Below are 27151 nucleotides of genomic sequence, written 5' to 3'. Positions count from 1 at the left end.
AACGGCAGTTCCCAGGGGCTTGGCAGCAGGGAGAGACTTTGGAGTTATTGTTTAATGGCTACAGACTTTTGGTTTTGCAAGATGAAAAGAGCTCGGGATGTGAATGGTGGTGATGGCTGTACAATATGAATGTACTTAATACTCCTGAACTATGCACTTAGAGATGGTCTGGATGGTAAATTTTATGTTATGTGTATCTTACCAGAAATTTTTTAATTTAAAAAATAAAGCATAAAAAATAGTGGATTCACTCGAGAGCACTACGCAACAGCAAAAAGAATGACCTGTTCATACATACAGCATGGATAATTCTCCATATAATTACGTTGTGAAAGAAAACAGACGAAAAATAAGGAAATCAATGGTTTACTGGGAAGGCAAGGAGGGATAGTAAAGGGCATGAGGTAGCTTTGTGGGTGATGGATAGGTCCGTTGTCCCGGTTCTGTGTTGGTTCCCTGAGTGTATACATACTGAAAAACTTCTTAAACAGTGCAGATCAAATACGGATGACTGTTGCATGACAACTGTATCTCAACAAAGATTTAAAGAAATTGTTGCACATAAAAATCTGATCTCTCGTTCATGTCAGAAATTAGAGGATTTGGCAATCCTACATTGACTCTCTCTCATGCCTTGGCAGCAAAAATGGCTATGTGACAAATGCTACACCCCTGGAGTACAGGATCTGCCTTCTCCCAGCCCCATTCTCCTGCCAAAGCAGCAACAGCTGTGGCACGAAAAGTGCAGGGAGCCTTATTACCCACAAAATCTTTAGATATTTGCTCTGTCAGTGACCTAAGTCATAGAACAGAGGTCTGGAGGTCCTGAGAATTTCTGCAAAGCCTGAATCCTGCACAGTCATATTCAAAGGAACATTTGTGGATGTACTTTTAGAACAGGTACACTCCCTCTAGCTTGCTACAGACTCACCTATTGTACTCTCACGTCCAGTGTTTCCATACAAATTATAGTCTCACTGGGCCAGTATATCCGACAGTTAGGACACCTGTCTACCAGAGGCTAAACTTCAAGACACATGGCTCCTTGGCAAGTGTCAGGTAAACAGTGTCTACTTAACAGTGCTAGGGAACGTGAGGCATCCTGTGGAAACATGGGGCCCTATTCATGCCGCTCCCAGATGCAGAGGAGGTTGTCATAACTGACCCGTCCTCAGGGTCATCCCTGGCTCACAAAAATTCACGCCACTCAGATCCCAACATTTGGCCCATAAAGTCCTACCATCTTTCCCAGGAGACCTTGAGTAGCAACACAAAGGAGGCCAAATCTGGACCGAGAGCTATTCTTCACCATCCTGCTCTTCCTCCGAGGCAATACATTTAGAAACCCTTTTCGTTTGGTAGACCTCAACTGTGTTCTCAACCCACTTCACAGTGATCAAAACACATCCGATTATAGGTGGCTTGATCATTAAGGCAATGTAAAGTAGGTGCTTGTTGGGATGGGTAATGTGGAGTCTGGATAAATCTATCATGAGCATCATATGAGATCAGCCATGTCTTTGAAAGAAGGGAAACCTTCTCTGCAAGCTGCCAGCAGAACCCAGCTCAGGTCTTCACAGTCAAAGATGGGTCATGTCCATAGCTACACTGGTCACAGAGGGAAGGAATGACATCTTCCTTGGCCTCAGGCTACTCGGGATTCCCTCTCAGAAAAGGAAGAGGTCCGAACATAAGGACTGGCTGACACATATTCTTGGAAACCTGCCAGAGCTCTATGGCTTCTACCTCAAACACTCGCAGTGGCAAGGCTCTGGTAGAGTCCATGGTGAGAAAAATGCTACTTTGTTCCAGAAAGCTTCCAGAAGAACTAGCATTCATAGGGACTCTGCCCATTGTGGACAATGGGATGAACAAGGTTCACCCTCTGGCTGATGGCCCCCTCATCAAGACTGTTCTCAGAGCTTATCACCTGTGCACATCGTTGTGCTGGAGGAGGGTGCACACTCTCTGCACTCCTTCCTCTCGTGTGAATTTTCTGGTGCCGGACGAGGGTAGGCCTCTGGCTGAAGGCTTTTCCACATTCACCGCACTTATATGGCCTGTCTGGTTTGTGAACCTTCTGGTGTTGCCTCAGATTAGACCTCTGCCTGAAGGTTTTCCCACACTCGAGGCACTCATAAGGCCGCTCACTGGTGTGAAGCCTCCGATGGTTATTGAGGCTGGAGCTTTGGTTAAAGAATTTCCCACATTCGGGGCACTGATAAGGCCGTTCCCCAGTGTGAAGTCTCCGATGGCTATGGAGGCTGGAGCTCTGGCTAAACAATTTCCCACATTCGCTGCACTCATAAGGCCGCTCCCCAGTGTGGACTCTTTGATGCTTCATGAGGTCAGAGCTCCGGCTGAAGGCCTTCCCACATTCTCTGCACCTGTAAGGCCGTTCACCAGTGTGGATGATACGATGTTGGATGAGACTGGCGATGTGGCTGAAGAATTTCCCACATTCATTGCACTTATAAGGTCTTTCTCCAGTGTGAACCCTCCAGTGCTTAATGAGGCTGGAGTTGCAGTTGAAAGACTTCCCACACTCTCTGCACTCATGAGCGCTTTTGCCCGTATGGACCCGCTTATGATGAATGAGATTGGAGCGCTGGCTGAAGGCCTTCCCACACTCACGGCACTCATAAGGCTTCTCTCCAGTGTGCACCCTCTTATGCTGAATGAGGTTGGAGCTTCGGCTAAAGAATTTCCCACATTCGCTGCACACATAAGGGCTTTCCCCAGTGTGAACTCTCTGATGTCTCATGAGACTACAGTGTTGGCTGAAGAACTTCCCACATTCGGAGCACTCATAAGGCTTTCCTCTGTTGTGATCTCTCTGGTGCTGAGAGAGACCGGAGGCGTGGCTAAAGAATATCCCACATTTGTTGCACTCAAAAGGCCTTTCCCCAGTGTGGGTTCTCTGGTGCCAAACAGGTGCGGGCTTGTCAGGGAAAGCGTTCCCAAATTCACTGCACTTGTTATGACTTTGCGGGCCAGTGCTCTGGGGAGGCTCCTCCACTCTGTGAACGACCTGGCGCTGGAGAAAGCTGGATGTGGCCTTACCGCCCGCGAAGTCCTTCCCAACCGCCCTGACTGTGAGAGGCTCCTTTGATGTGTCATCTCTGCAGGTCTTCACAAGGGAGGCCCTGTCCTCATCCCTTCTGCCAGGCTGGTCTATGTTCTGCTGCTGCTGAAGGTTTGTACTGGACTCCGACCCTCTCCCAGTAGCCTCACACGCATCTGGTTTCTGCCTGGGATGTGTTGCCTGGTGTTCGGTCAGGTGCGAAACGTCTTTCAAGGGCAGGCCACGTGTGTCACGGGAGTAGTTTTTCTGGTTGCACAGAGCCTCCTTGAGCTTCCTGTCCTGTGACACGCCTTCTGCAGACACACTACGCTCACCCTCCACTCCACAGCCAAAACCTGAAAGCAGAGAAATGCTGGTGAAGCTCCCAGGATCCCTAAGGGAAGGAAGCAGCCTGTGACAAATCATGCCTGACCCTGGCATGAGTCCTAGGGACTGCTGGCAGGAGGAGGACCCTGACGTCAGGGTAAGGAATGGTCTGCCGCAGTACCGTGCCTGGCAGGGTCACGAGCCAAGGGAGGCCTTGCCAGGCCTAAGGACACAAGGATGGGGCTCAGTCTTGGGCTGGGAGGTGGGGTCTCCAACTCCCTCCTCTCTAAAGGCTTTGTGGCAGGGCCTTGGCCGCTGCTAGCACACGAGTCCCCGGCAGAATGGTGGGTCAAGGCCCAGTAAAGTCTGACTACAACTGAGCAGCTCATGTTTACAAACTATGAAAGGGAATACGCACCTATCATGACATAGTAAGTGTAGCTCCACGCTGGAGACAGTCTCAGAGGGAGCTGTGTAAAGAGTGAGCCAGGGGACGCAAGTCAGAGCAGAAACAAGTGGGCTGTGTGTCAAGAGCAGGAAAGGAAAGGTAGAAGAGAGATGTGGACAATGGCTCGGCACCAAAACCATGATGAGCCTGAGGAAACACTGCAGGTAGGATTTGAGAACAGCAGTGACATCACCTGCCCCCCCATCCCCCACTCACCAGAGACAAGTCCACTGTACACCCCTCTTGCCATGACTGACGTCATGTCCACCCTGTCAGGCACCCACGGCTCTGCCCCCATCTGCGGCTGGGCAACTATGTGAGACCTGAAAGACGTCAGACCTGAAGAAAGACAGGGCAGGTAAGTGGCCAGCACCTGGCCAGGTGACCCACCTGATGACAGACCACAGGAAAGAAATTAAAGAGTACAACAGGAACACACAAGAGGTAAGGCAAGAAAATCCCAGTGGTCATGGCAAGCGGGAACCGCATCAGCGTAGTGGCGGTCAGGCCCCAGGAAACGTTAGCTAAAGGACGTGATCCCCCAGGCAGGGAGTGGCCGAGCCCACCAGGATCCACTGGGCCACAACAGGACTCCTCATTCCCGGCCCCACCCCACAATGCTTTGCGGCAGCAGGTACTGGCGCAGCTCCTGAAGGGGCTGGGACACTGCGCTCCGCCTGGGCCCAGAACGTGCAGCGCATATCTTGGGAGAGTGGGGAAAGAAGCGGTGCCAGTAGGGCTGGTGAAGTGAAAGAAAAGGGGAAAGGTAGAAACGAGCTCAGGACACCCAGTGGGGGTGAAGGCCTTACCCAGCGAGGCTATAAGGGCAAAGTTCTCCAGCATCACATCACAGTACAGAAGCCTCTGAGCCTCATCAAGGAGCCCCCACTCCTCCTGGGAGAAGTCAATGGTCACGTCCTCAAAGGTCACACAGCCCTGCCATAATGGGGACAGTTCATTCCAGGATCAGCTTCTCTCCTCAGGCACTCCTGTCTGTCCCCTGTTCCCCTTCCTCCCCAGCTTCCCAACTCACAGGAGATCCCAGGCCCTGGCTCCACCGCTGTTTGCTCTTTTCTATGCCTCACCTGACCCCTGTGTCAGTCCACAGCATCAACGGGCAGGGGGGCAGAGAGACACCAGGGCCCAACGCCCTCCTCTGTGGGCCCCTCCCATGTCACCAACATTATCTTTCCCATATACAAACATGGACTCAATCTCCTCCCTTAGCGGCCAGTACCAAGGCCCTGGGGCCAACAGCTCACACTCACTCCTTATATGCGTGTCACTTCTTGGACTGCACCTTCCTCAGACTCTAGACCTCACCATTGCATCCCCATTGTCACTGTACCCTCTCCCCATCCCAGCCCACATCACAGCCTCGCTACAGACCCTCACATGTCATCACTCTGCACACAACAACCAGAACGTTCCTAGCAAACACAACCATGATCCCATCCAGACCCTTGGATGGCTCCCACTGCCAAGAGCAACACCTGCCCATGGTTTGAAGGGCTCCCCGCCCAGCATTTTCCAAGCTTCAGCCTGAGCCACGCAGAGCCACACAGACACCAGATACCCTCGGGCCTCTCCCTCTTCTATGCTGCACATGGGTTCTCCGATCCCCACCCTCAGGGTCACCCACTCCCAGCTGACCCCATTTGCCACTGAGTTAATTTCCCAACCCAAATGAAAACCCCCGGGCCCCATCAAGGGGCACCACAGGACCTGCTGAGAATGCAAAGTGGTGAACAAGCACCAGCTTAGGGCTCGCTGTAATACTACCTTCATTACTACTAAGCCTACCCATCCCTCCCATATCTACACCACCTGCTAGACCCCTTTGCCTGCCCCCCTCACCCGGACAACTACTCCTCCATGTCTGTCTCCATGACGCCCAACAAACCAACCACGGTGTCCCAGCGAGAGACTCTGTTCTCCCATCAGAGGCCCTGCCTTCCTCTTTCCCTCTAACACCACTGCCACTATGACCTGAAGGTTCACCCTCTAGAACTGGACACACAACCACACTCTTATCCATGCACCAGATACCACATTTTAGATATTTTAACTGTGGAAAGACTAACCAAGTAAGAAGAGCAAAAGCTATTGATACTGAGCTTGTGATAGGAAGGGAGAGCATCCCGGCCGCTCATGTTTTGGCAAACTCAAAGGCAGGCAGAGGAGTGGGAAAGCTTTTAGTGGGAAAGGGAAGGCTTCAGATGTGCCCTGACTGGGGGCCTGCTGGCCAGGAGAGGCTGTAGGCAGGCTAACTAGATGCGGGGTATCCTATGTGACTGGTGAGGCATGCCTGTTTGGTTTTCTCTCCTTGGTCCCAGACTGGAAGTAGGAACAAAAATTAGAGAAGCTGGCAGTTATTAATTCAGCCCTAGTCGTGTGGGGCGGATTGTTACAGAAGGTACTGTTTTTGGATTGTCACTAGAGATAGCAATCTGGCTTCCTGCAAGTGGAATTTAAGCGGGCTAGAGTCCTGGGTTCTTTGTTGTTGATAAAGAGGTTGGTTTCCTGGGCAGGTCCCTGCAGGTTGTGGGTTAAGAATTCTATTTTTATATATGGTCTGGCCTTTGTCCCTTTGTGTACTAGGCCTCTCCTGACCTGAACTATACAACCCTCACACACCAGATCCTGTGTCTAGCTGCCCACTCGACTCCATTCAGGGGTCTCAGGGACTTCAGAGCTCAGCACGGCCAAAACCTCACTTCTGTTCTTATATTGAAAATTCCTTCTAGAACCAACTTCCCCATCTCAGTTGATGGCGCATCCATCCTTCCAGCTGCTGCAGCCAAAAACCATCCCTTCTCTTTTTCACTTTCCACCTCGGAAAATCTGGTCGGCCTGCCTTAAAAGAGGGATCCACAATCCAATCACTTCTGCCTCCAGCCACCTGCACTACTCAACTGAGCTACTCCAATAACGCGCTCCTTGCCCTGCCTGTCTCCACCCAATCCCCAAGTCCTTTTTCCACTCTTCGTCCACAGGGAGCCCGTCAAGACCCAAGTCAGATCACCTCCCTCTTCTACTCGAAACCGCCTATGGCTCCCAGCACCCTCAGAACAGCTCTTCAGCCCGTCTTTCGGGGCCTCACCGTCTCCCACCTGCTCTCCAAACACTCAGCTCAATCTCTCCGCCAAGCTTATGCGCACGCCGGTGTCTGTGTCTAGGACACCTCTCCTCGCCTCCTGCCACTAGATTTCGGAAATGCGAAGCGCTCTGGAGGTACCACCTCCGGCCTGGATCCAGCACCCCAGGCTGGGCGTAGCTCCCCTCCAGCGCCCCCAGACTCAAAATCCGAGGAGAAATGGGAGAGGATAGAGACAGACAAGGGCGTGGGGGTCGCGGCGGCTACCTGTGCACTCACCTGTGCCGGGACCCTGAGCGCCGCCGCCACCACCATCGCTGCCCAGTCTCGCAGCCGAGCCGCCGGAGTCGGGTCAGCCCCCAGTGCCGCCATCCGTGCCGGGGCTCGCAGCGGAGTCGGTGGAGACCGGTTAGCTTCGCCTGTCCCGGGGCACGGCGGGCCCTGGGATTTCCAGCTGATGCCGGCGTGCGACGCGAGGCGCGGGCGGACCTGGCGGACCCGCGTCTCTGGGGTGCCGGGCGCAGCAGGGGCCCAGCCTCCCGGTCTCGCCCCCTAGCTCAGGAGAGGCCCGGTAACGCGGGTGCGCGACCCCCGGCCCGGGCCGGGAATGGCTGGCCAGGAACGCAGGAAGTTCCGGCCCCAAGCGGCGCCGCGCTCCCGGCCTGTTATTGGCCCCGCGCCAGGCGACTCCGGGTTCAGTCTCCTGCGACCGCGTTTCCCGTCCCGCCCACGGCCGCGCCGGTGGGCGGTGCAAGGTTGGGGCACTGGGGAACGGTGCTGAGTGGGGGGACTGGAGGCGGTCCCGGGAGGCGGTCCTGGGAGGGCGATGCCGGGTGGTGGTTCGGTGGTGGTGGAGGTGTTGAGTGAGCCGTTCTGGGGGAGTCGGGGCTAAGTAGTTGTGCTGGGAGCGCGGACCGAGAGGGCCGTGCTGGATGGTGCTCGGGGGGTACAGTTCTAGGAAGTGGTGCTGGGACGGCGGAGCTGGGTACCGATGCGCCTGGGGGAGTGTCCTGGGCGGGGGCGCTGGGTGGTGGTGCGGGCGGGTTGATAGGAGGTGGTCCCGGGAACGCGGACCTGGGAGGGGTGCGCGAGGGCCGGGGCTGGGTTGTGGTGCGGGATGTGGGGGGCGCGAGGGGCTGCGCGGAGCCGGCTGGTAGTGCTGGGGTGGCTGTGTTGGGGACGGTGGGAGTGGGCGGTGCTTGGAAGCTGCGCCCGGGTGGGGGCGGTGTTAGGTGGGAGAAGATACCGCGGAGGGGCGGTGCGTGCGCAGGTTTCCTGCTTCTCCCTGGTTCCTGCTGGTTCTCTGATGTTGGGGGGTCCCGCAGCTTTATCCTCTTCACTGGCCATCCCCAGACTGCTCTGTCTGGAGCCAAGTCCCAGTAGCCCTTAGGGGACTCTGACGGGAGACAAATTTGTGCGTGGGTGCAGGTGAGTGCTCCACCATGGGTTCCGGGATGGTGATCAAAATGGTCCGTGATCAAAATTTTGTACTCAAAATGGGACAAAGTGATGACTATTCCAAGTTCCCTGTATTGCCCAAGAGGAAGGTAAAGGTATTTATAACTCTTTGTATCAGCAAGACAGATACAAAGCGAAGGTCAACTAAGCTTTATTTGGCGCCAGCACTGAAGATGAAACCTACCAGCGGGGAGTCTCTTGTGGAGAGGGCCACCACCCGCTGGCTCACTATAAAAAGACTAGCTTTTATAGAGCAAAGGCCATGTGGTTGAGCCTGGCCAATGCGATTGTAACACACAGAGAGAGTTGCATTAGTCATGTTAGGTGGGTAATTAAATTACAGTTTACCTTGTAGTAGCTGTTTGAACGAACCTATCACTCTGGTCAGAATTGACACCCAAGTTTCGCGCCCAAAAGGCAGGGTTTACATTCTTTGGTGGTTATGGAGATAGTCTGTGCGCTTTATGGATTGGATGTCTCCACCTAGCCTGACTTGTCCTTGTATTCTGGGCTCTGTTATCTCCCCCTGACCTGACCCGACCTTGTGTTTGGGCTCTGTTATCAGGTACTGGTGGGCCATATTTTGCTGGTTTCCCAGACTTGCTTCTAAGTAAATTCCTCTAGGGTGGCGGGGGGACAGGGTCAGTGTAAGTTTTACTGCATAAACAACAAAATGGCTGTTTCACTGACGTGGAGTTGATCTGGCTAAGTAGGTCCTTACACTTTCAGACCTTCTGGAGGACCCAGGTTCACACTGACTAATGAAAAATCAACACCTGATCTGCAGGGTCTGTGTACTCATAGTGAACGTAGCTCTAATTCAGTGCTCCTCAAACCAGCAGCAGCACCATTTGTTAAAAATGCAAGGTCTTGGGCTACAACGTAAACCTAGGGACTCGGAAATTCTGCAGGTGGGGCCCAGTCTCGCGCTGGTGTGTGCGTGTGTTTTTGTGTCTGTCTCTTAGTACGTAACGACTGACACGTGTTTACTGCTATGTAGGTAAGAGCCAGCAGCAGCAGCAAAAGCGTTGTCATCCCCAGTCCCACTGTGGGAGGGCGAATCAGAGTCAGCTCTCTACAGGATAACTGGGATATTTGTCAAAATAATGACTCTCTAATTCAGCAAAAAATGGCATGGGTGATGGTGATAATGTTTACATGAAAGCACCCTTTTTACCATTTGGCTATTTTGTTATTTAAAATACATCAGAAAGAAATACATCATGCAGGAGAATTTCATAAACAAGAGGTAGGCCTATTGTGTAAGGGACAGCTTCTTACGGGCCACATGATTCAACGCTGGAGAACATCAGGGTTAGATGTTAGCACCTCAGGCTTGAGTGGACATCATGGAAATGACATGGTGTCAAGTTCATTACACAGGGTGTCATGTCATCACTCATGTCTAATTCGTAGGCATTGAAGAAAAAATTATTCAAGACACTTGCTGAGGAATGATAAGGCAGACTCAATTCTCAAGCCCTATTGTGCTAGGCATAGGGACCACTACCATAGGAGCTTATAGTGAGCGGGGGGTGCTGAGATCCAGGTAGAACAAAGAAAAGTGGGAATTAATACTCAAGGAACAGGTGGGGGCTCGGGGATGGGAAGTTACTAAGAGAAGACATAGAAGGGTATAAGAGAGGTTCTGGCTAAACCTAACAGGATTCTTGCTGAAGGCCCACTGGAATTATCAGCTGTCAGGTAGGGGGTGTTGGGGAATGAGGGACCTGATCAGATATCACCAGTGATCAGATACAGAGGGTGGTTCTGGTCAAACTGACTTTGGGATTCTTGCTACAACGCAGACAGTAACATGGAAGTCTGAACGTCAGGGCCTCATTGAGAAGAGAATTCAGAAGAGCCTAAGTAGAGGTTGGTCAAGGAGAATATCTTTGTCACAGGAACCAACACTTGCCCCTCTCCTGACTATCCTGTGGCCTTCAGAAGTGCCAAAGCCAGGTTCAAATATCTGATCATGAGACAGCCTTGAGGTCCATCAGCTGGAGGTTACCAGGCCTGTCCTCATCAAGGCTCCATCAGTCCACTACTCAAACATGTAGCCCACCAGAGATCACTGATTCCTGGAGAACTGGAAACCAAGGCCCAAGGAGGCCGTACCAGAACGAGGCACGACATGAAGACATAATGAGGACATAATCTCACAGTCCCTTCTGTCCCTTTTTCATTGCCCCAAACTCATTTACGTGGTCCAAATGAAAGGGAAGGGAAGCAGGGATTACAGAAGGAGGAAAAGAGATTGCTGAGGGCACCTGGGTGGCTCAGTCAGTTAAGCATCTCGCTCTTGATTTCGGCTCAGGTCATGGTCTCAGGGGCGTGAAGTCGAGCCCTGTGTCCGGCTCACCCTCAGCCGGGAGTCTGCTGGAGATTCTACCTTTCCCTCTGGCCCTTCCCCGACTCTCACTCTTTCTCTCTCTCTTTCAAATGAATAAATAAATCCTTTTTATAAAGAGAGATGGATGAGCGTATCACGAGTTTCAAGACAGTCCATCAATTTGGTATCCAAATATGCATTTTTTATTCCTCTTGTTCATTCAACACTCATTGCCTCTCTTTTATGTGACAGCCCCCAAACCCTATCCAGTCACTGCCTCAATCTCAGTCTTAGTACTTATGCTCCTAACCTAACCTAATCCCAGACTATAGCAAAATAGGTTACTTGTCACCTCTCACTCCCAATATAACCTGTGGTTCAGGGACATGTGGTGAGGTTCTGAGAAAGGCATGTGTCTGTGGCTTCCTCTAATAGTGTATTCTCTGTATCAAATGTGAATATTATCTCCTGTGGAGTTAGAACAAAGGCATTACCATGCATATCCTAAAAATCATAGTACTTGGGGCGCCTGGGTGGCTCAGTCGGTTAAGCGTCTGCCTTCAGCTCAGGTCATGATCTCAGGGCCCTGGGATTGAGCCCCATATCAGATTTCCTGCTTGGCAGAGAGCCTGCTTCTCCCTCTAACTCAGACCCTCCCCCTGCTTGTGTTCTCTCTCTCTCTGTCTCAAATGGTAAATAAAATCTTTAAAAATAAATCATAGTACTCAAAATGGGACAAAGGGATGAATATTCCAAGTTCCCTATATAGCCCAGGTGGAAGGTAAAGGTATTTATAACTCTGTGCACCAGCATGTTAAGATAAGTTTTGTAATTTTTAGCTTAAAAGAAGAAGTAAAATCAAAGCATACGCTTTCCAAACTAGAAAAAAATTATGGATTATAAATGAGTAGAAAGGATTTTTAAAGGACTAGGTAAAGACCAAGTGAGTCAAAGAAAACCACAAAACCCAGCCACATCAACTATTACATTCAATTAATGTGAAAAAAACATTCAGATTAGCAGAGATTTTTAATGTCCCAAATGCCCTGAAAGATTAATCATAATTCATTTTTATGTTTATAAGTCTGATTCTGCTTTTTATTTGTTTATTCATTTGGAATTATATTTTTTTTACATTCTACATATGAGTGAAATGAAATGCTTTTGTCTTTCTCAATCTGACTTATTTCACTTGACATACTACCCTCTAGGTCCATCCATGTTGTCACAAATCTCACGAGCTCATCCTTTTTACTGGCTGTATCGTATTCCACCCACATCTTCCTTATCCATTCATCTGTCGATGAACTCCTAGGTTGGCTATTGTAAATAATGCTGCAGGAAACATAGGAGTGCATGTATCTTTTTGAATTCGTGTTTTGGCTGTCTTTGGATAAATACATGCCCAGTAGTGGAATTATTGCCTCATATGGTATTTCTACTAATAATTTTTTGAGAAACCTCCATACCATTTTCCATAGTCGCTGCACCAATTTAAATTCCCACCAGCAGTGAACAAGGGTTCCTTTTTCTCCACATCCTTGCCAACACTTGTTATTTCCTGTTTCTTCCATTTCAGCCAATCTGGGAGGCGTAAGGTAAAGGATTACATTTTTTAAATAACAGGTATTATATTCAGAGCAGTTTTATGCACAGCAAAATTGAGCTGAACACACATGTCCCCATATACCTCTCCCCCCACCCCAGTGCACACAGGTCCTCCCTCCTCCGGCATCTGGGAAGGGTTGTGCATTTGTTACAATCCATGAACTAACACTGACACATCAGTATTAAACAAAATGAATCCGTAGTTTACATTAGAGTTCCCTGTGTTATACTTTTGAGAAAGGGAAACTGAAGGAATCCTACTTAAAAAACAAACAAAACAAAACTGTTTTTTTTTTGTCCTTTTCCCGTCTCTGTTCCTCCTAGGACCTACACTCCCACCTTACACAGGCCTTGCTATATGTTGCCCTTGTGAAGGTCAAGGAGTTCATGATTTCTCGGAGTCTTCTAGCAGAATAGGTAACATCTAAAGTCTTGATCAGGTGAGGTTGTCTTGTATGTTTTCCAAGCCACTGACTCCAGACGCCTTGAGGCCAAGACCCCTGGCTCCAGGCTAGAGGTGACTTAGAGAGGACACCTGAGCACTCACCCTTGTTAGACCAGGTCCTGGATGCCTAAGAGGACATGTGTACCAGATCACCATCGCCAATAGAAAGTCCAGCCCCCAAACGAAGATGACTCTTTCTCCTTTCCTTTCGAGTCTTCCAGATGTTCTCTCTGCATCTACTCTCTACACCTTCCATAAACCCTGCTCTTACTTCCTGAGGGCTCGTGTTTGATCTCCTTCCTGCACAAAGCCAAGGATGCTCTTGGCTGGTCCTGTAGGTCCCCCTCTGGGTCCTCAGACCTCGCCTACATGCCTCACTTTCTATGGGATTTGACAAATATTTATCACATGTGGTGTCTAAATGGGGTGTCTCTCCAGATCAGATGAGGCCCCCAGATGTGGAGCAACAGTTGGATGGAAGCCGGTGGCGTGGGCCTGAAAGTGTTCGCCTGAAGCAGAACAAAGGAGATGCCATGTATTGATACACCGCAGTGGAGAAGGGGCAGGACAGCAGAGGAGAGGCCTCGTGTAAGGAGGCAGTGGGTGGGGACTGTTTTTAAAGGAGGGAGATGAAGAGGTATGGATGGATGGAATTCTCCATTCTTGGTAACTGTGCCTGGTTGTAAGTAGTCCAGTGGTCATTTAGGGCCTGTGGGGATTTTGAGGTGGGTCACCTGATGGGCCTGTCTGGATTCATCTGGGGGTCCCTGGGGGCCCTTTTTACATTCCACTGGTCAAGCCTCTTTGCCTAAAAATGACCTCTACATCTTGTAGTCACCATTATACTTGCATACAAAGTACTTTCATTGCCATAAACAAATCCCCTGTGTTCCATCTACTCACCCATCCACCCCTTCTGCCCCCAGGACTCCTCAGAGCTACTGGCCTTTTTTACTGCCTCCATCATTTTTTCTTTTCCAGAATGGCATTTCGTTGGAATGATACACTATTTAGCCTCTTCATATTGGCTTCTTTCACTTAGTGGTATGCACTTAAGTTTCTAAGTCTTTCATAGCTTGGTTGCTCATTTCTTTTTGGCACTGTGTAATATTCCATTGTCTGAATGGACCATGGTTAACATTTCCATTCACCTACTAAAGGACATCTTGGTTACTTCCAGTTTCTGGCGATTATGAATAAAGCTGCTATAAACATCCATATGCAAGTTTGTGTGTATGGACAGACGTTTTCGCTTCTTTCGAGGCGAAATACCATGGAGTGCAACTTCTGAATTGTGTTAAGACTCTGTTGAGTTTTGCAAGAGATTGCCAAATTGTCTCCAAAACCAATGTACCATTTTGCTTTCCCACCAGCGATGAATGAGAGTTCTGTTGCTCCATATCCTCACCAGCATTTGGTGTTGTCAGTGTTTTGGATTGTGGCATTCTGAGAGGTGTATAGCGGTATGACACTGTGGTGTTAATTTGCATTTCCCTAACGATATGTGGTGGTGAGCATCTTTTCATATGCTTACTCGCCCTCTGTGTCTTTGGGGAGGTGTCTGTTCCTTTTGCCCTGTTTTTATTGGGTGGTTTACTTTCTTTGTTGAGTTAGAAGTCCTTCTTTTTAGTCACTGTCCTTTATCAGATTCACATTTTGTAAAAAATGCCCTCCCCATTTGAAGGTTTTCTTCTTATTCTACTGATAGTTCCTTTCACAGAGCTGAAGTTTTTTTAAAGTATTTTTTAAAGATTTTATTTATTTGACAGGGAGAGATCACAAGTAGACAGGGGGCAGGCAGAGAGAGAGAGGGAAACAGGCTCCCTGCTGAGCAGAGAGTCAGATGCGGGACTCGATCCCAGGACCCTGAGATCATGACCTGAGCCGAAAGCAGCAGCTTAACCTACTGAGCCACCCAGGCACCCAGAGGAGAAGTTTTTAATTTGAAGGAAGCCCAATTCATCAATTTCTCTCTTTTATGGCTTGTCCTTTGGTACTGTATATAAAAAGTCACAGCCCAACACAAGGTCATTCAGATTTTTTTTTTTTTTGCAGTTTTGTGCTTTAAATTTAGGACTGTGAACAATTTCGAGTTAATTTTTGTGGAGATGAAAGGTCTGTGTCTCAATTCTAGATTTTTATTTATTTATTTATTTATTTAGGTATGGGGAATGTCCAGCTGTTCCAGAACTATTTGTTGTAAAGATTACCCTCTCTCCATCAAACTGTTTTTGCTCATTTGTCAAAGATAAGTTGACTCCATTTGTATGGGTCCATTTCTGAGCTCTGCAAGACACCATGCAGTTCTCCAGTTCTCAACAGACACTGACTCTGTGTCCTACAATTCTGGCTCAATTCTGACCATCCCAGGGGCACTAGGATGTCTCAACTGGTCAATTCTGACCCTCCCTACCTGTCTCATGGAAAGGGTTGCCATTTTGTACAAGAATTATGAGCCATAAATAAAATTGTAATATGTGTATTGTTTTTCCCGACTCCCAGCACTATCACTGCTTTTATACCCTCTGACACCACTTCTTTCATCATGGTTGATTTATACTGTGCTTTCTTCAGCAGACCCCCTGTGTATAACTCCCAAGCCCTTTTCACCCTCCTGTGTGAAAATCAATTGTGTACCTGGACTGTTGTGCTCCAGGGTTTTCCCAAAGTCCCCACTTGTTTTGTGTCGCAGCAGGCAGCAGCAGGCGTGTCAAATCGACCAGGAATGTGAGGGTAAGAAGATGGTGAAAAGAAATTAAGAGACAAAGAGATGGGGGCAGGAGAAGCACTGAGGAGGATGTCCAGTGCTGATTTTATTCCACATCTTACAAGCATTTATAAGGCAGACCACAATAGAAGGAGTAATACATCAGTATCTAGTCAGATAAAGTTCCTACTATACAAATCTCGTGATGCCAGGTAATCACAGCTAATGCCATTAGCTACTATTGATACAAGAAGTTACCATCAACCAGAGAGTGGATTATGGGAAGTACAGGAACAACAAGGACCAACTAAGAATTTATGACCCTGACCACATTGTTCCCTTCTGTTTGGAGAACATGTGGGAAGTCACGTAGGCGAGCGCACGACGCGTAGCGCAGACCCTTTTTCAGTCAGTTCTACTCAACCTTTCCTGTCCGTAACCCTTTATTAAGGTATTTGGACTTAAAGGGAGATACAAGTCAGGGCCTGGTTTGGTCCTTGTCTCAAGCCTTATCATGGCCTCCAACAGTTTTGCCTGAATATTCTGTATAAATCTGAAGACTCTGGGCTTCCCTTATACTTCTGTGCTACTCAATATGTGGAGGACCTTCTTTGTTCTACTGGGTTCAGTAACTTGGAGTGCAACACTTAATACTCACTAGAATCTCTGGCTTGGGTTAACCTTAAAAATAAAACTGTCAGTGATTTTACCAACAAAATGGGTTTATTCAGGAATTGCAGAGAATTACAACTCCAGACTGGCAAACTACAGGAAAACCATAGGCAGGTTCAAAGAACAAAGGAGAAGAATGCTCTTTTATGGAGAAAAGGGGGGAGTTGGGAGAGGCTGTTGTAAACAAAAGTCCATTGGAGTCAACGGAGAGTCCAAGGTCTATTCACTTTTCATTAGTTGAGTTGTGACAGTCTGTCATTGGCTGGGCTGTTGCTGGGCAAGGAGGAAATCTTCCTTCCCCATCCTGGGATAGTAAAGGAGGCTTCCTCCTGTTGGAAAATGCAAAGTAGGTCTCTTCCTGTTGGCTCTGCAGAGTGCTGTAAGGAGTGATACAGTATGAGAGCTCCCCCTTCTGGCCTCCCAATTCCATGTTAAGTGACATTTCCTTTTATTCAGTTTTCACAGCTCAAAAGCGATCTGTGTCTATGCAGATATTAATTTTCCTAGTCTTAACTAAAGTGCAGGCCCTTGTGAGAATGCCAAGTTCTGCTATCTGGGATGAATTCTCTTCCCTGGATGATTTTGTGTTGGGCCAAGTCTGATATTCATTGGGTTCTGGAAATCTGTAATGGCATATGCTGCCCACTCATCTTCCCTTCAGGAACCATCAGTTTGTTCTCTCTAGTAAAGAGTCTGTTTCTTGGTTTGTCTCTTTATTTTCTTTGTTCACTTGTTTTGTTTCTTAAATTCCACATATGAGTGAAATCACATGGTATTTGTCTCTCTCTGCCTAACTTATTTCACTAAGCACAATACACTTCAATTCCATCCATATAATTGCAAGTGGTAAGATTACATTCTTTTTTTTAAAGATTTTATTTATTTACTTTAGAGAGAGATGGGGAGAGAGAGAGAGAGAGAATGAGCGGGAGGGGCAGAGAAAGAGAGAGAATCTCAAGCAGACGCCACACTGAACATGGGCCTAACCCTGAGCTCGGTACCGGGACCCTTGAGCTTAAACCAAGCGTTGGAAGCTTAATCGATCGAGTCACCCAGGTGCCCCAAAGTTTCATTCTTTTTATGACTGAATACTATCCCGTTTTGTGTGTGTATGTGTGTGTGTGTGTACCACACCTTCTTTTTTTTATATATAAGATTTTATTTATTTATTTGACAGACAGAGATCACAAATAGGCAGAGAGGCAGGCAGAGAGAGAGAGAGGAGGAAGCAGGCTCCCTGCTGAGCAGAGAGCCCGATGTGGGACTCGATCCCAGGACCCTGAGATCATGACCTGAGCCGAAGGCAGCGGCTTAACCCACTGAGCCACCCAGGTGCCCATATATACCACACCTTCTTTATCTGTTATCTGTTGATGGACACTTGGGCTGTTTCCAAAATTTGGCTCTTGTAAATAATGCTACTGTAAACAAAGGAGTGCACGTATCCTTTCAAATTAGTGTTTTTGTGTCCTATGGCTAAATACCCAGTAGTGCGATTCCTGGATCATATGGTTAATTCTATTTTTAACTTTTTGAGGACCCTCCATACTTTTTTCCCCAGAGTGACTGTACCAGTTTGCATTCCCACCAACAGTGTAAGAGGGCACCTTTTTTGCCACATCCTTGCCAACACCTGTTGTTTCTTGTGTTGCTGATTTTTTTAGCCATTCTGACAGGTGTGAGGTGATCTCTCCTTGTACTGTTGATTTGCATTTCCCTGACAATGTGATGTTGAACATCGTTTCATGTGTCTATTGGGAATCTGTTTGTCTTCTTTGGAGAAGTGTCTGTTGATGTCTTCTAGTGCCTCTTTATTACTGACTGTTTTCAAAGTATTACTATTTCCTTCTCAATTCTTTCCACTGAATTTAGAAATCCCCTTTCAAATCATCCAAAAAGAATTCCCTAGCACTTTTCTTGAGACTTGGTTGTCAAGGTGCTTGGGTCTGATCCCTTATTGTCTGTGGTGTGGAAACAGTGCCTCTCAGGTTACTTTTAAGATTTCTTCGGGGGTTTATATCTCTTTTTAGGGGTCCTCCCTCTTTTTCAGCCTGTCTTTGCAAATTATAGTTCCAAGATTAATGTTTGTCATTTATGTTTTTAAGTTACTAGTATATTTTTGTATGTCTTTAAGGAAATTTGTTTTATGACATCTCAGGAGAGGAAGGACAGTGATTTTCACATCTGCGAGTCTGCTCAGGCACGGGTTTGATTCCTGACTCAGCTGCTGTGAACTTTCAGAAGAAAATGGATCTAAAGCCACCAAGTTACTAGTAATCAAGCTGTCCATTTTATGCCAGGAGTGTTTCTGATGCTGTTCCTTTCAAAATACACAATTTATATTATAATCCAGCCATCTATAGGATTAGACTTTGGGTTCAGGTTTCAGAAATCTCAACTTGGAGGGAAATAAGGGTTTCTTTTAGGACAGCCATAAAATCTGTCTATCCCTTACCTTGACCTTGAGCTGAGAATTTGAAGCCCTGAGCTCATCTTCTTTCTGTACTTTGAAGCAACCAAGAGACCTCATTATACTCCTTTTTAAATTTTTGCTAAAATGAGCTGTGGCTGCAGAAATCACAGTTATCGCAGATAATGATGTGGTTGGTCATCTAGAGCCTTACCCCAGAGACGCTTCAGCACAGGTATCTTGATTACAGGTGTGGTGTTGGTCCCAGCCTGTCCAAAGGTAATGTTCTCAGCGAGGAACACCTGAGGCCTTTGCCAGGCCTGTATTATTTGTAGGAGGCCCAGACATTTCCCCCAGCAGGGCCCGTATTGTGGCTGGATTGGATCTTGTTGCTCTTACTTTGATTGCAGGATGCACTTAGTGGAAAACTGTCTGGGAATTTTGAAAAACAAGACTAATAACTCACAAGTCTTGGCATGCTGGGGCCTCAGAGTGAGGTCACAGAAAGAGAGAAAGAGAAAATATAGACCTGGGGCTCTGCCTTTATTATGGTCTTACTAGGGTCTTTATTAGGTTTCACGAGGTCACTCTATATTGGCTCATTTGAAGCATTAGAGTGGGAATCAGAGCACGGGAGACTGAGGCAGGGTCATGCAAGGAGCATCAGTTGTTTTTTTTGTTTTTTTTGTTTTTTAAGATGTATTTATTTATTTGAGAGAGAGAGAGAGCGGGCATACACGGAGGAGGGGCAGCGGGAGAGAATCTTAAAGCAGACTCTGTGCTGAGCAGGGTGCCCAACATGGGCCTCCATCTCATGACACTGAGATCATGACTTGAGCCAAAACCAAGAGTCAGACACACAACAGGCTGAGCCACCCAGGCGCCCCAAGAAATGCCAGTTTTCGCCATCACCCAGTGTCTTCTGAAAGGAGAACTTTATGGGTGTGGGGGTGCCTAGTTCCTTATCTAGTTATTTTACTTGTAGCTGCGTCCTACAGCTGGCGATATGTTTATCTGGAACGGATGTCTATTGAAATGGAGACCTTGGCAATCAGCGCTTCACATCAGGCATTACATTTCAACAGGCAATAACTTTAGTCACTGGTGTGCCACTGCCCACCATGGACAACTGCCGTCTCCTCTACCATCAGAAACGGGCGTGAACACGGTTAAATCAAATCAAATCAGAGTACCTGGTCCAGATTCCCATCCTTCAGTTTCTGTTCCAGAACCACTCATCATACTATCGCTGTCTGTCTATCTGAATTCAGTGAGGGAAGCAGAACTTCTCTGAAGAGACTGAGATAAGGGATTGCTTATATGAACCGGACCTTAGGGTGCTGGGGGATTCAGCTGGTTAAGCGTCAGACTCTTGACTTCATGATCTCAGGGTACTGGGATCAAGCCCCTCCTTGGGCTTCACACTCAGCAGGGAGTCTGCTTGAGGATTTTCTTTCTCTCTCCCTCTGCCCCCTCCCCCCACTCACACGCTTTCTTTCTCACTCTCAAATAAATAAATAAATAAAATATTTTTTAAAAAGAGAGTATCCTGATGGCCCGTGGTTGATAAGGCAGCATTCATCCGAGGTCTAGCTTACCTGCTTCCAACCATTACGCTCTGTTCCAGACACAGCAAGAGAGAGCTCCTGGCTTCCATTCCTGGTCAGTGTAGATGAGTGTCTGAGAACTGTGTCCTCATTCTCTCTTTTACGATCTCATCACTTCCTCCCATCATTTTAGACACGTCGCCCTATTTCCTCCCTCCGTATTTAGCTTTTCATTCATTCTCCTACAAAATGTCTACTAACTTATAAGATTCCCCCTTTTCTACAGAATTCCTCATGCTTCTTGTCACACCTTGCCGATCCCCTGCCATCATTCCCAAACCTTCTCTCTCTTATAGAACGTCTTCTGTGGGAACATGGAAGTTTTGTCACAGAAAAGTCTGAAGATTTGGATTCTAATTCCGGGTTTAACTTTCCCTCAAGCCACGCATTTTCCCTCTAGGCTTTAGGCTCCTCGTGTCTCGGATGAGGGTTGCCTAGGATCCTGTATGTGAGACCACTTTGTAAATTCTAAAGCACTAGAGAAATGCCATTGGTTGTTATCATTTCTTAGGTGACTCTCAAATTAAAACGTTGATGCTGAAGGATCCATCAAATAAAAAATACTGCTCGAATTTATTGATAGGAGCAGCAGAGTCCTTGAATGGTGTCAACCCAGAGCAGACCCCGAGGAAGTTGTGCATACCACAGGAGCAGGTACGGACAGCAGACTGGGTGGAAAGTGGGTAAAAGGAAAACACTAGGGAATAATTCCCCTTGGCTGCCCTGGTTTGGGTTCCCTGTGTGGGATGGCTTCCGTCCAGGCCTGGGTCCAGCCCTGGGGTGCCTGGGTCATCCAGAGTGAGTCACAGTTTAATCCAGTGTGGCAAACGGTGAAGAATAAGGAATTTTGAGTCTCCTAAGGCTGATTTGAATGCATAAAAACTGTGAAATGGTCACCCAATTTCTCTGTCCTTCAGATTGCTAGCTACAACATAGGGGAAGGGTGGGAGGTAATTTACAGCATTTGCAAAAACCTCTATTTAGATATAAAAGGTTTAGTCATGATGGTTGCTCAGTGAGATTTATCTACAGGAAGAAATATTTCATTAGTTCACTCGGCATAAGGAACATACCTTACTTATTGACAGATAAGTAAGATCTTACTCAATGCCAAGACACACTACGGCTGTAAAAAGTCTTCCGAATGAATAAATACATGGATGACACAGTAAATAAACAGGTCATGAGGCCAAAAGTGATATTGGGAGGAGCCAAAAGCAAAATTGTTATCTGGCATTGGGTGTGCAGGTGGTGAGGCTGCAGTGTCCTGGCCTCTCTGACACAGAAGGTGTTGTGGAAAATAGTGCACGTATGTAGAAGGCCATGGGCATTTCTCTCAAGGTGAATGAGCTTGAGTGGGTTTTTTAAGTCTTAGACACCTTAGATTGACCTTTTCTAGGATATCATTTTGGCCGATTTTTAAACTAAATTATTATTTTTTCTTATTGATTTTCAGGAGTTCTTTACATAGGTGGCAAGTTAACCCATTGTTATATGAAGAGCAATTATTTCTAGCTTTTTGTGTTTTATTTATGGCTTTACATTTCTGATATCATACAAAGAAAGACCACTCCAAAGCTGACATTGATCTTTACAAATACTATGGCATGCTAACTTACGTATTTCATGGATTCCCATGCCTTATGTTTAGGCTTCTGCATTGTTCCTGTTGGATCCTGATTTGAGAGAATGGCTCTCTACGCCCTATCCTCCTTTGGAGCACCACTTTCTAAGACCGTTCCTGATGCCTTGTAGATACTCAAGTGAATATTTGTGGAATGGATGCACAAATTAACACATAGTTCTGCCAATACATCCTCTCCCCAAACCATTATTTTCTGTTGCCCATGCTGCTTTACTGGCCCCCATACTATATAATCCCAATATGGCGTCTCACATCATTGAGGTGTGCAAGGAATTGAAAGAGGCTACTAATAAGACAGAAGGAATTGAAAGAGGCTTCTAGTAAGACAGAAGTCACGGTCTTTTGTAACCTCATCATGGACGTGACATCCCTTCGCATTTGCCATATTCCATTGGTTAGAAGCAAGACAGGAAGTCAGGCCCACACTCAAAAGAAGGCACTCACACAAGGGTGCGCCTTCCATTTCTCTTCTTTCTCACAGGAAAACTCACTCAGAGCCTGTCCCAAATAGCAAGGTGCATGGACATTTCTCCAAGAAGGAGACTGTCTGTAGTCTCTCCCCGGGGCAAGAAGCCCCTTGACCGTGATCGCGCTGTCTGCCTTCTCTGGGGTGGTTCCCTAACCAGCCTTGCTGAGTCATCCTTTCTCATAATGTGGGGAGGTCACTAAAGGATTCCATGGCTCCAGGATCTAGAAAACATCTTTCTTGTCTGACTTGGAAAACTGCAGAAGATGTGATCCCAGAAGTCCTGGGGGGAAAATCTAACGTTACAGCACCAAAACAGGTCTGTTTTTCTGGGTTTGTGGTGTGTAGTCCCGGTTTACAGAATGCGAATTTAAAACACAATGTGTGAAGACAAGAGGAAAAGTCAGGGGTGTGAAGGCAACCTTTGCGGGGAAAACAATTTCTGTTCTCACATGATATGTAAGCGGGTGTATGGGGGTGTGGGGGGGGTCAGAGATACTCCAGTGGCCCCAGCTGCCTTAAAATGTCCTTCTCCCACCAAACTCAGCCCAAAACTCCGCCCCTGCTCCTGGTGCTGCTGCTGTCCTCTCGATGATCCAATCAATCAACTTCTCTGATTGGCAAGACTTCTCAGATGCCCATGCCAAGGAGCACTAAGTGGCTTCTGATCCAAGGGTCCTAGTCCAGCTCTGTCAGAGAAGGAAAGCCAGAGCTCAAAGGGAAGCGAGCCCTTAGCTCAGAGGAAATGATTCTTCCTGCCACCGGAAGAGCCAGGACATCCTCAGGAAGCCGCACGTTCTGCAAGGTCTGAGCTCTGCCTGGCCCCGTGGGGGAGAGCATGAATTTGCAATATTCAGGGAGGAAGTGTGAGTCTGAGGCTTTACCAGAATCCAGCCCAGGCTCCAGGATTGAAGACTTACAGGGGCGGTGAAGAGAGTCAGTCCTCTGAGACGGGTTCGGCCAACACGGATAGAGACACACAGGAAAGAAGCCATGTGGCTGGAGTGGAACTGAGTACTCCTTTCACTTAGATGCAGGTCCTCGTGCTTGGCAAGAACTCTGCCGTGTGTGGTCAGTGTGGGTACGTGTTTAGGCTGAGAGTGACTGGGGATTCTGATCAAGCGATGACATGCAGGCAACGAGAGGAGATGTGGAGTGTTAGTTAGCTACTGCTGCGTAACAAATTACCCAGAGACTTAGTGGCTTAAAAACAACACACCTGTATTACCCCCAGTTTCCGTGGTCAGGAGTCCCTGCACTGCTTAGCTGGGTGCCGTGCTCTGGGTCTCTCCTGCGGCTGCAATGGAAGTGTCAGGCAGGGCTGATGTTGCCTCTCCTGGCTCAGCCATGAAGGAGCCACTTTCTAGCTCACTCCTTTCTCGTGGGCTATGGGACGGAGAGGTTCAGTTTTTCACTGGCTGTTGGCTGGAGGCTGCCTTCGGGTCCTTCTCTCCAACATGGCAGCCATGTCATCAAAGCATTTAAGCCAAGAAGCACTTGAGAGAGTCAGCTAGCAAGACAGAAGTCGCAATATCTGAAGTCTGATCAAGGGAGGGACAGCCCATCACCTTTGCAGTGTTCTATTCAGGAGAAGCCAGTCCCAAGTTCAGGTCCACCAGGGATGGAAATTACAGCAAGTCCAAGGACAGGTGCTGGGGGAGGGCATGGCAGGGCCTCTTAGAAGTTGGCCTTCCACAAGGGAGGAAGAATCTGTAGGAAAATCCCTATTCTTGAGAACTATTGAAGGAATCAAATGTTTCGATGAATTAAATGGCAAAGGAGAAATGTTATAAAAATGTCAGTCTTTCTAAAATACATTAAGGCCACGTTCCTGATAGTTTCTAAGCATTGAACTTAATGAGACGGCCCTGGAAAAATAGTAAATAATGAAAAATGGGTAACTCGCCTGTAATTAATTGAAACTCACCACCACCCCATGCTGCCTGGTCACATTCAGAGTATTGTCCCCAGGGGAGAGTCTGAAAGAGTACCATTTACCGATGGCCCCATAACAATAAGCCGAAGTTTAGTGACTTAGAACATCTGTATTGCTTATAGATCTGCGGTTTGGACAGGGCTGGGGCGGGGGGCGGGGTGTTCGGGGGCGGGTCATGTCTGCTGCACTCAACATCAGCAAGGGGGTGGGGGGCGGCCAGCCTGAGGACAGGGAGCTAGAAACTTCTCCAGGCTCTGGCTCACATGTCTGCAACTGACGCTGCAGAGGGGGCGCTGTGACCAGGACACCTACAGGCGGCCCTTCTATGTGGCTGCTAGAGAGCTTCCTCATAGCGTGGTGTCTGGGCTCTGGGGATGAGGTCCTGGAAGAAACTGAGGCAGGGTGTGTTGTCTTTTGTGACTTAGCCTCAAAAGACTCCGAGGGCAATCCCCACCATAGTCTTGGGCCTGCTGAACTCAGGGGGAGGGAACGTAGATGCCACATCTTGATGGAGGAGTCTCTCCATCGTAAGAAGGTCAGACCGTAAGAAGGGCAGGTAGGATGGGCTTTGTCATTGGAAGATAAAATCCGCCACCAAGAGCAAAGTGGGCCCCACTCCGTTCCTGAGCCTTCATGAGTGTCAGTAACAACAGACCTCATGATGTGAACAGAAGTGTGTCGTCGTGAGAAATAAGAAAGCAGGTGTCATGCTGATAAATAAGAAATACAAGCGGGCACCTGGGGCGTGCCGTCAGCTGAGGCTTCCACTCTTGGTTTTGGCTCAGGTCTCATCCTAGGATCATGGGATGGAGCCCCCGCCCCCCACCCCCCCACCCCCCCACCCCCCCACCCTCCGCCGACACCCCATATCAGGCCCCCGTTGGGCTCCATGCTGAGTGCAGAGTCCGCTTGGTTTCTCCCTCTGCCCCTCCCCTTTTCTCTCTCAAATAAATAAAATTAAAAAAAAAAAATACAATCCTTTCTCCCGCTTCTCGCATTGAGTGGGAGGCTGGGAAGAGATCCATCAAAGATATCGTGCAGGGCCACGGCTCAATGCCTGTGGGCTTGAGAGTCTCCCTCGGCCTATTATCGTAAAGCCTATAAAACTCCCTATATTACTTTTCTATTGCTGCATCACAAATTACCACAAATTTAACAGCTTAAATAACACCCACTTATTACTTCACAGTTTTGTAGGTCAGGAGTCCAGGCAGGTTTGCACGCAGGTTATTGCAACGCTGAAATGAAGACGTCAGTGGCCGGGCTCTGGGGAAGGATCTGGAAATACTCTGGAAATGGAATCTATAGCGGGAGACTCCGGACGTCCGTTCTCGTCGGCAGGGTGCCGCTAGGGAGGTTTTGACCAGCAGAGGGCGCAAGAACCATGAGCCCTGCCGCCTGAGTTCCCGCTGCCCTAGGCCACCCTGGTCTGAATACCAGCATCAGCATGTCTCTTGGAAGCTTGTTTGGAAAGGGGAAATCTCGGGCCCCCAATCCAGAGCTGTTGAATCAAAAATCTGCGTTTTGCAAAACCCTCAGGAAATTCGTGTACGCATGAAAGTTTGATGGGTGCTGCCTTTTGGTGGTTCTCTCTCCAGGCACGTTAGAATCACCAGGGGTGGGAAGAGGGGTGGAGGGTGTAAACACTCCCCATGCAAGAGCTCCCGACCTCCCAGAAAGTCTGATTTTAACGACCCGGAGGCCAGAGTGTTAAAGGCTCCACCGGGGGTTTTTCACATGCACCCGAGGACGAGATTCTCTGCAAGTCTAGCTCATTCCCGACCGTAGAGAGCCTGGCATGCGAACAGAGCTGTGCTGGAAGCGGGCACACCGCCTGGGTATGGACACTGGAGAAGGACGCCAAGTACCATCCTCGGGGCTCTCCTGGGATGCAAAACCAGACCTCTGGGACCCCTGGGGTTGTGGTGGAGTCAGGGCCAATGTGCAACACTGAAAAAGTGTTCTCACATCTTCAAAGTGCTTCTAAGACGGGGTTCAAACACCCACTCCTCAGAAAATCTAGTTCCCCGCCTCTTGCTTGGTGGCGGTACCTCTTGGTCTGTGATCCCTGGTCATGACACTGCCTCCTGGCTGTCACCTTGAAAGCAGGAGACATGTTGATTCTCCCCTGCAGAGTGTCTGCCAAGGAAGCACCATGCACAAGGCTAGTGACCCTGGCACTAGCACCAGGCACCCCTGCTGGGGTAAAAGTCCCCCCACCCCCCTCCCTAGGAATGGTAGAACCAGGGAGGGGGAGTTCATGAAAGAAAGTACCTGGAGGACAGAGGAGCTCAGCCCCCTTAGGAAGAACTTTTTTTTTTTTTAGGAAGAACTTAAAAAAATTTTTTTTTTCTTTGCAGGGGCGGGGCAGAGGAGGGGAGAAGGAGAATCTTAAGAGATCATGACCTGAGCTGAAATCAAGGATCAGTTGCCCAACCGACTGAGCCACCCCATCACCCCTAGGAGGGACTTTTTAAAACCTTTCTCCTTCCCCATTGATAAGGTGCTTTGTAATCCACTGCCCTTTAAGGTACAGGACTTCATTCGCACTGTACCTAGACCCACCGCATAGGCTGAGACTAGGTTAACGACAGATGTGGGAAGCGGAGTGACAGGGAGGTGAATGGATTAGCTGGACTTTGCAGGATGAGTCAGGCAAATTTAGGACAAGAAATCACTTTACGAAATGTCCTCATTTGCTAAGTGCTATTTCCGGGATGTGGCAATAGCCGACTTCTTTCCTCACTCACTGTTCTGGAGCATTTCTGGGGACTTTAGCCTTGTGCTTCCTCCTCCGATCTTCCCCAAATTGAGGGTTTGTTTTTTTATTCTAGAATTATCAATTAATCTTCTATTAAATGTCCACTGACTTCTATGATTTCTCATGTTCCACACAAGTTTCACCAAGGATGTGCTAAATTCTCAG

General features: G+C 48.2%; 1 protein-coding gene and 1 long non-coding RNA gene across 2 annotated transcripts; one reads left to right on the top strand and one right to left on the bottom strand.

Moving 5' to 3' along the window:
- Positions 1–221: 221 nt before the first annotated feature.
- Positions 222–7633, bottom strand: LOC116578958 (zinc finger protein 792-like). Its single transcript, XM_032323649.1, has 4 exons — positions 7216–7633; positions 4649–4775; positions 4056–4178; positions 222–3420 (listed from the first exon to the last, which is right to left on the bottom strand). Exons 1-4 carry the CDS (start codon positions 7306–7308, stop codon positions 1829–1831), a joined length of 1935 nt encoding a protein of 644 aa, XP_032179540.1. The 5' UTR covers positions 7309–7633; the 3' UTR covers positions 222–1828.
- LOC116579017 lies at positions 7606–25789 on the top strand. The gene is made up of 3 exons (XR_004281108.1): positions 7606–7691; positions 20762–20832; positions 25415–25789. It is a non-coding gene; the product is annotated as an uncharacterized LOC116579017 (long non-coding RNA).
- The last annotated feature ends 1362 nt before the right edge of the window (positions 25790–27151 follow it).

The sequence above is a fragment of the Mustela erminea genome, chromosome 19, assembly GCF_009829155.1.
Source record: "Mustela erminea isolate mMusErm1 chromosome 19, mMusErm1.Pri, whole genome shotgun sequence".
Lineage (NCBI taxonomy): Eukaryota > Metazoa > Chordata > Mammalia > Carnivora > Mustelidae > Mustela > Mustela erminea.
Note: the sequence above shows the minus strand (reverse complement) of the source record. Positions and strands in the feature narration are given on the sequence as shown.

Excerpts from the sequence above, each read along its gene's own strand:
- LOC116578958 (XM_032323649.1), bottom strand. The coding sequence starts at position 7,308 with ATGGCGGCACTGGGGGCTGACCCGACTCCGGCGGCTCGGCTGCGAGAC. Across the intron at positions 4,776-7,215 it reads CGCTCAGGGTCCCGGCACAG|GGCTGTGTGACCTTTGAGGA; the intron begins GTGAGTGCACAG and ends CCATTATGGCAG. Across the intron at positions 4,179-4,648 it reads TGCCCTTATAGCCTCGCTGG|GTCTGACGTCTTTCAGGTCT; the intron begins GTAAGGCCTTCA and ends GTCTTTCTTCAG.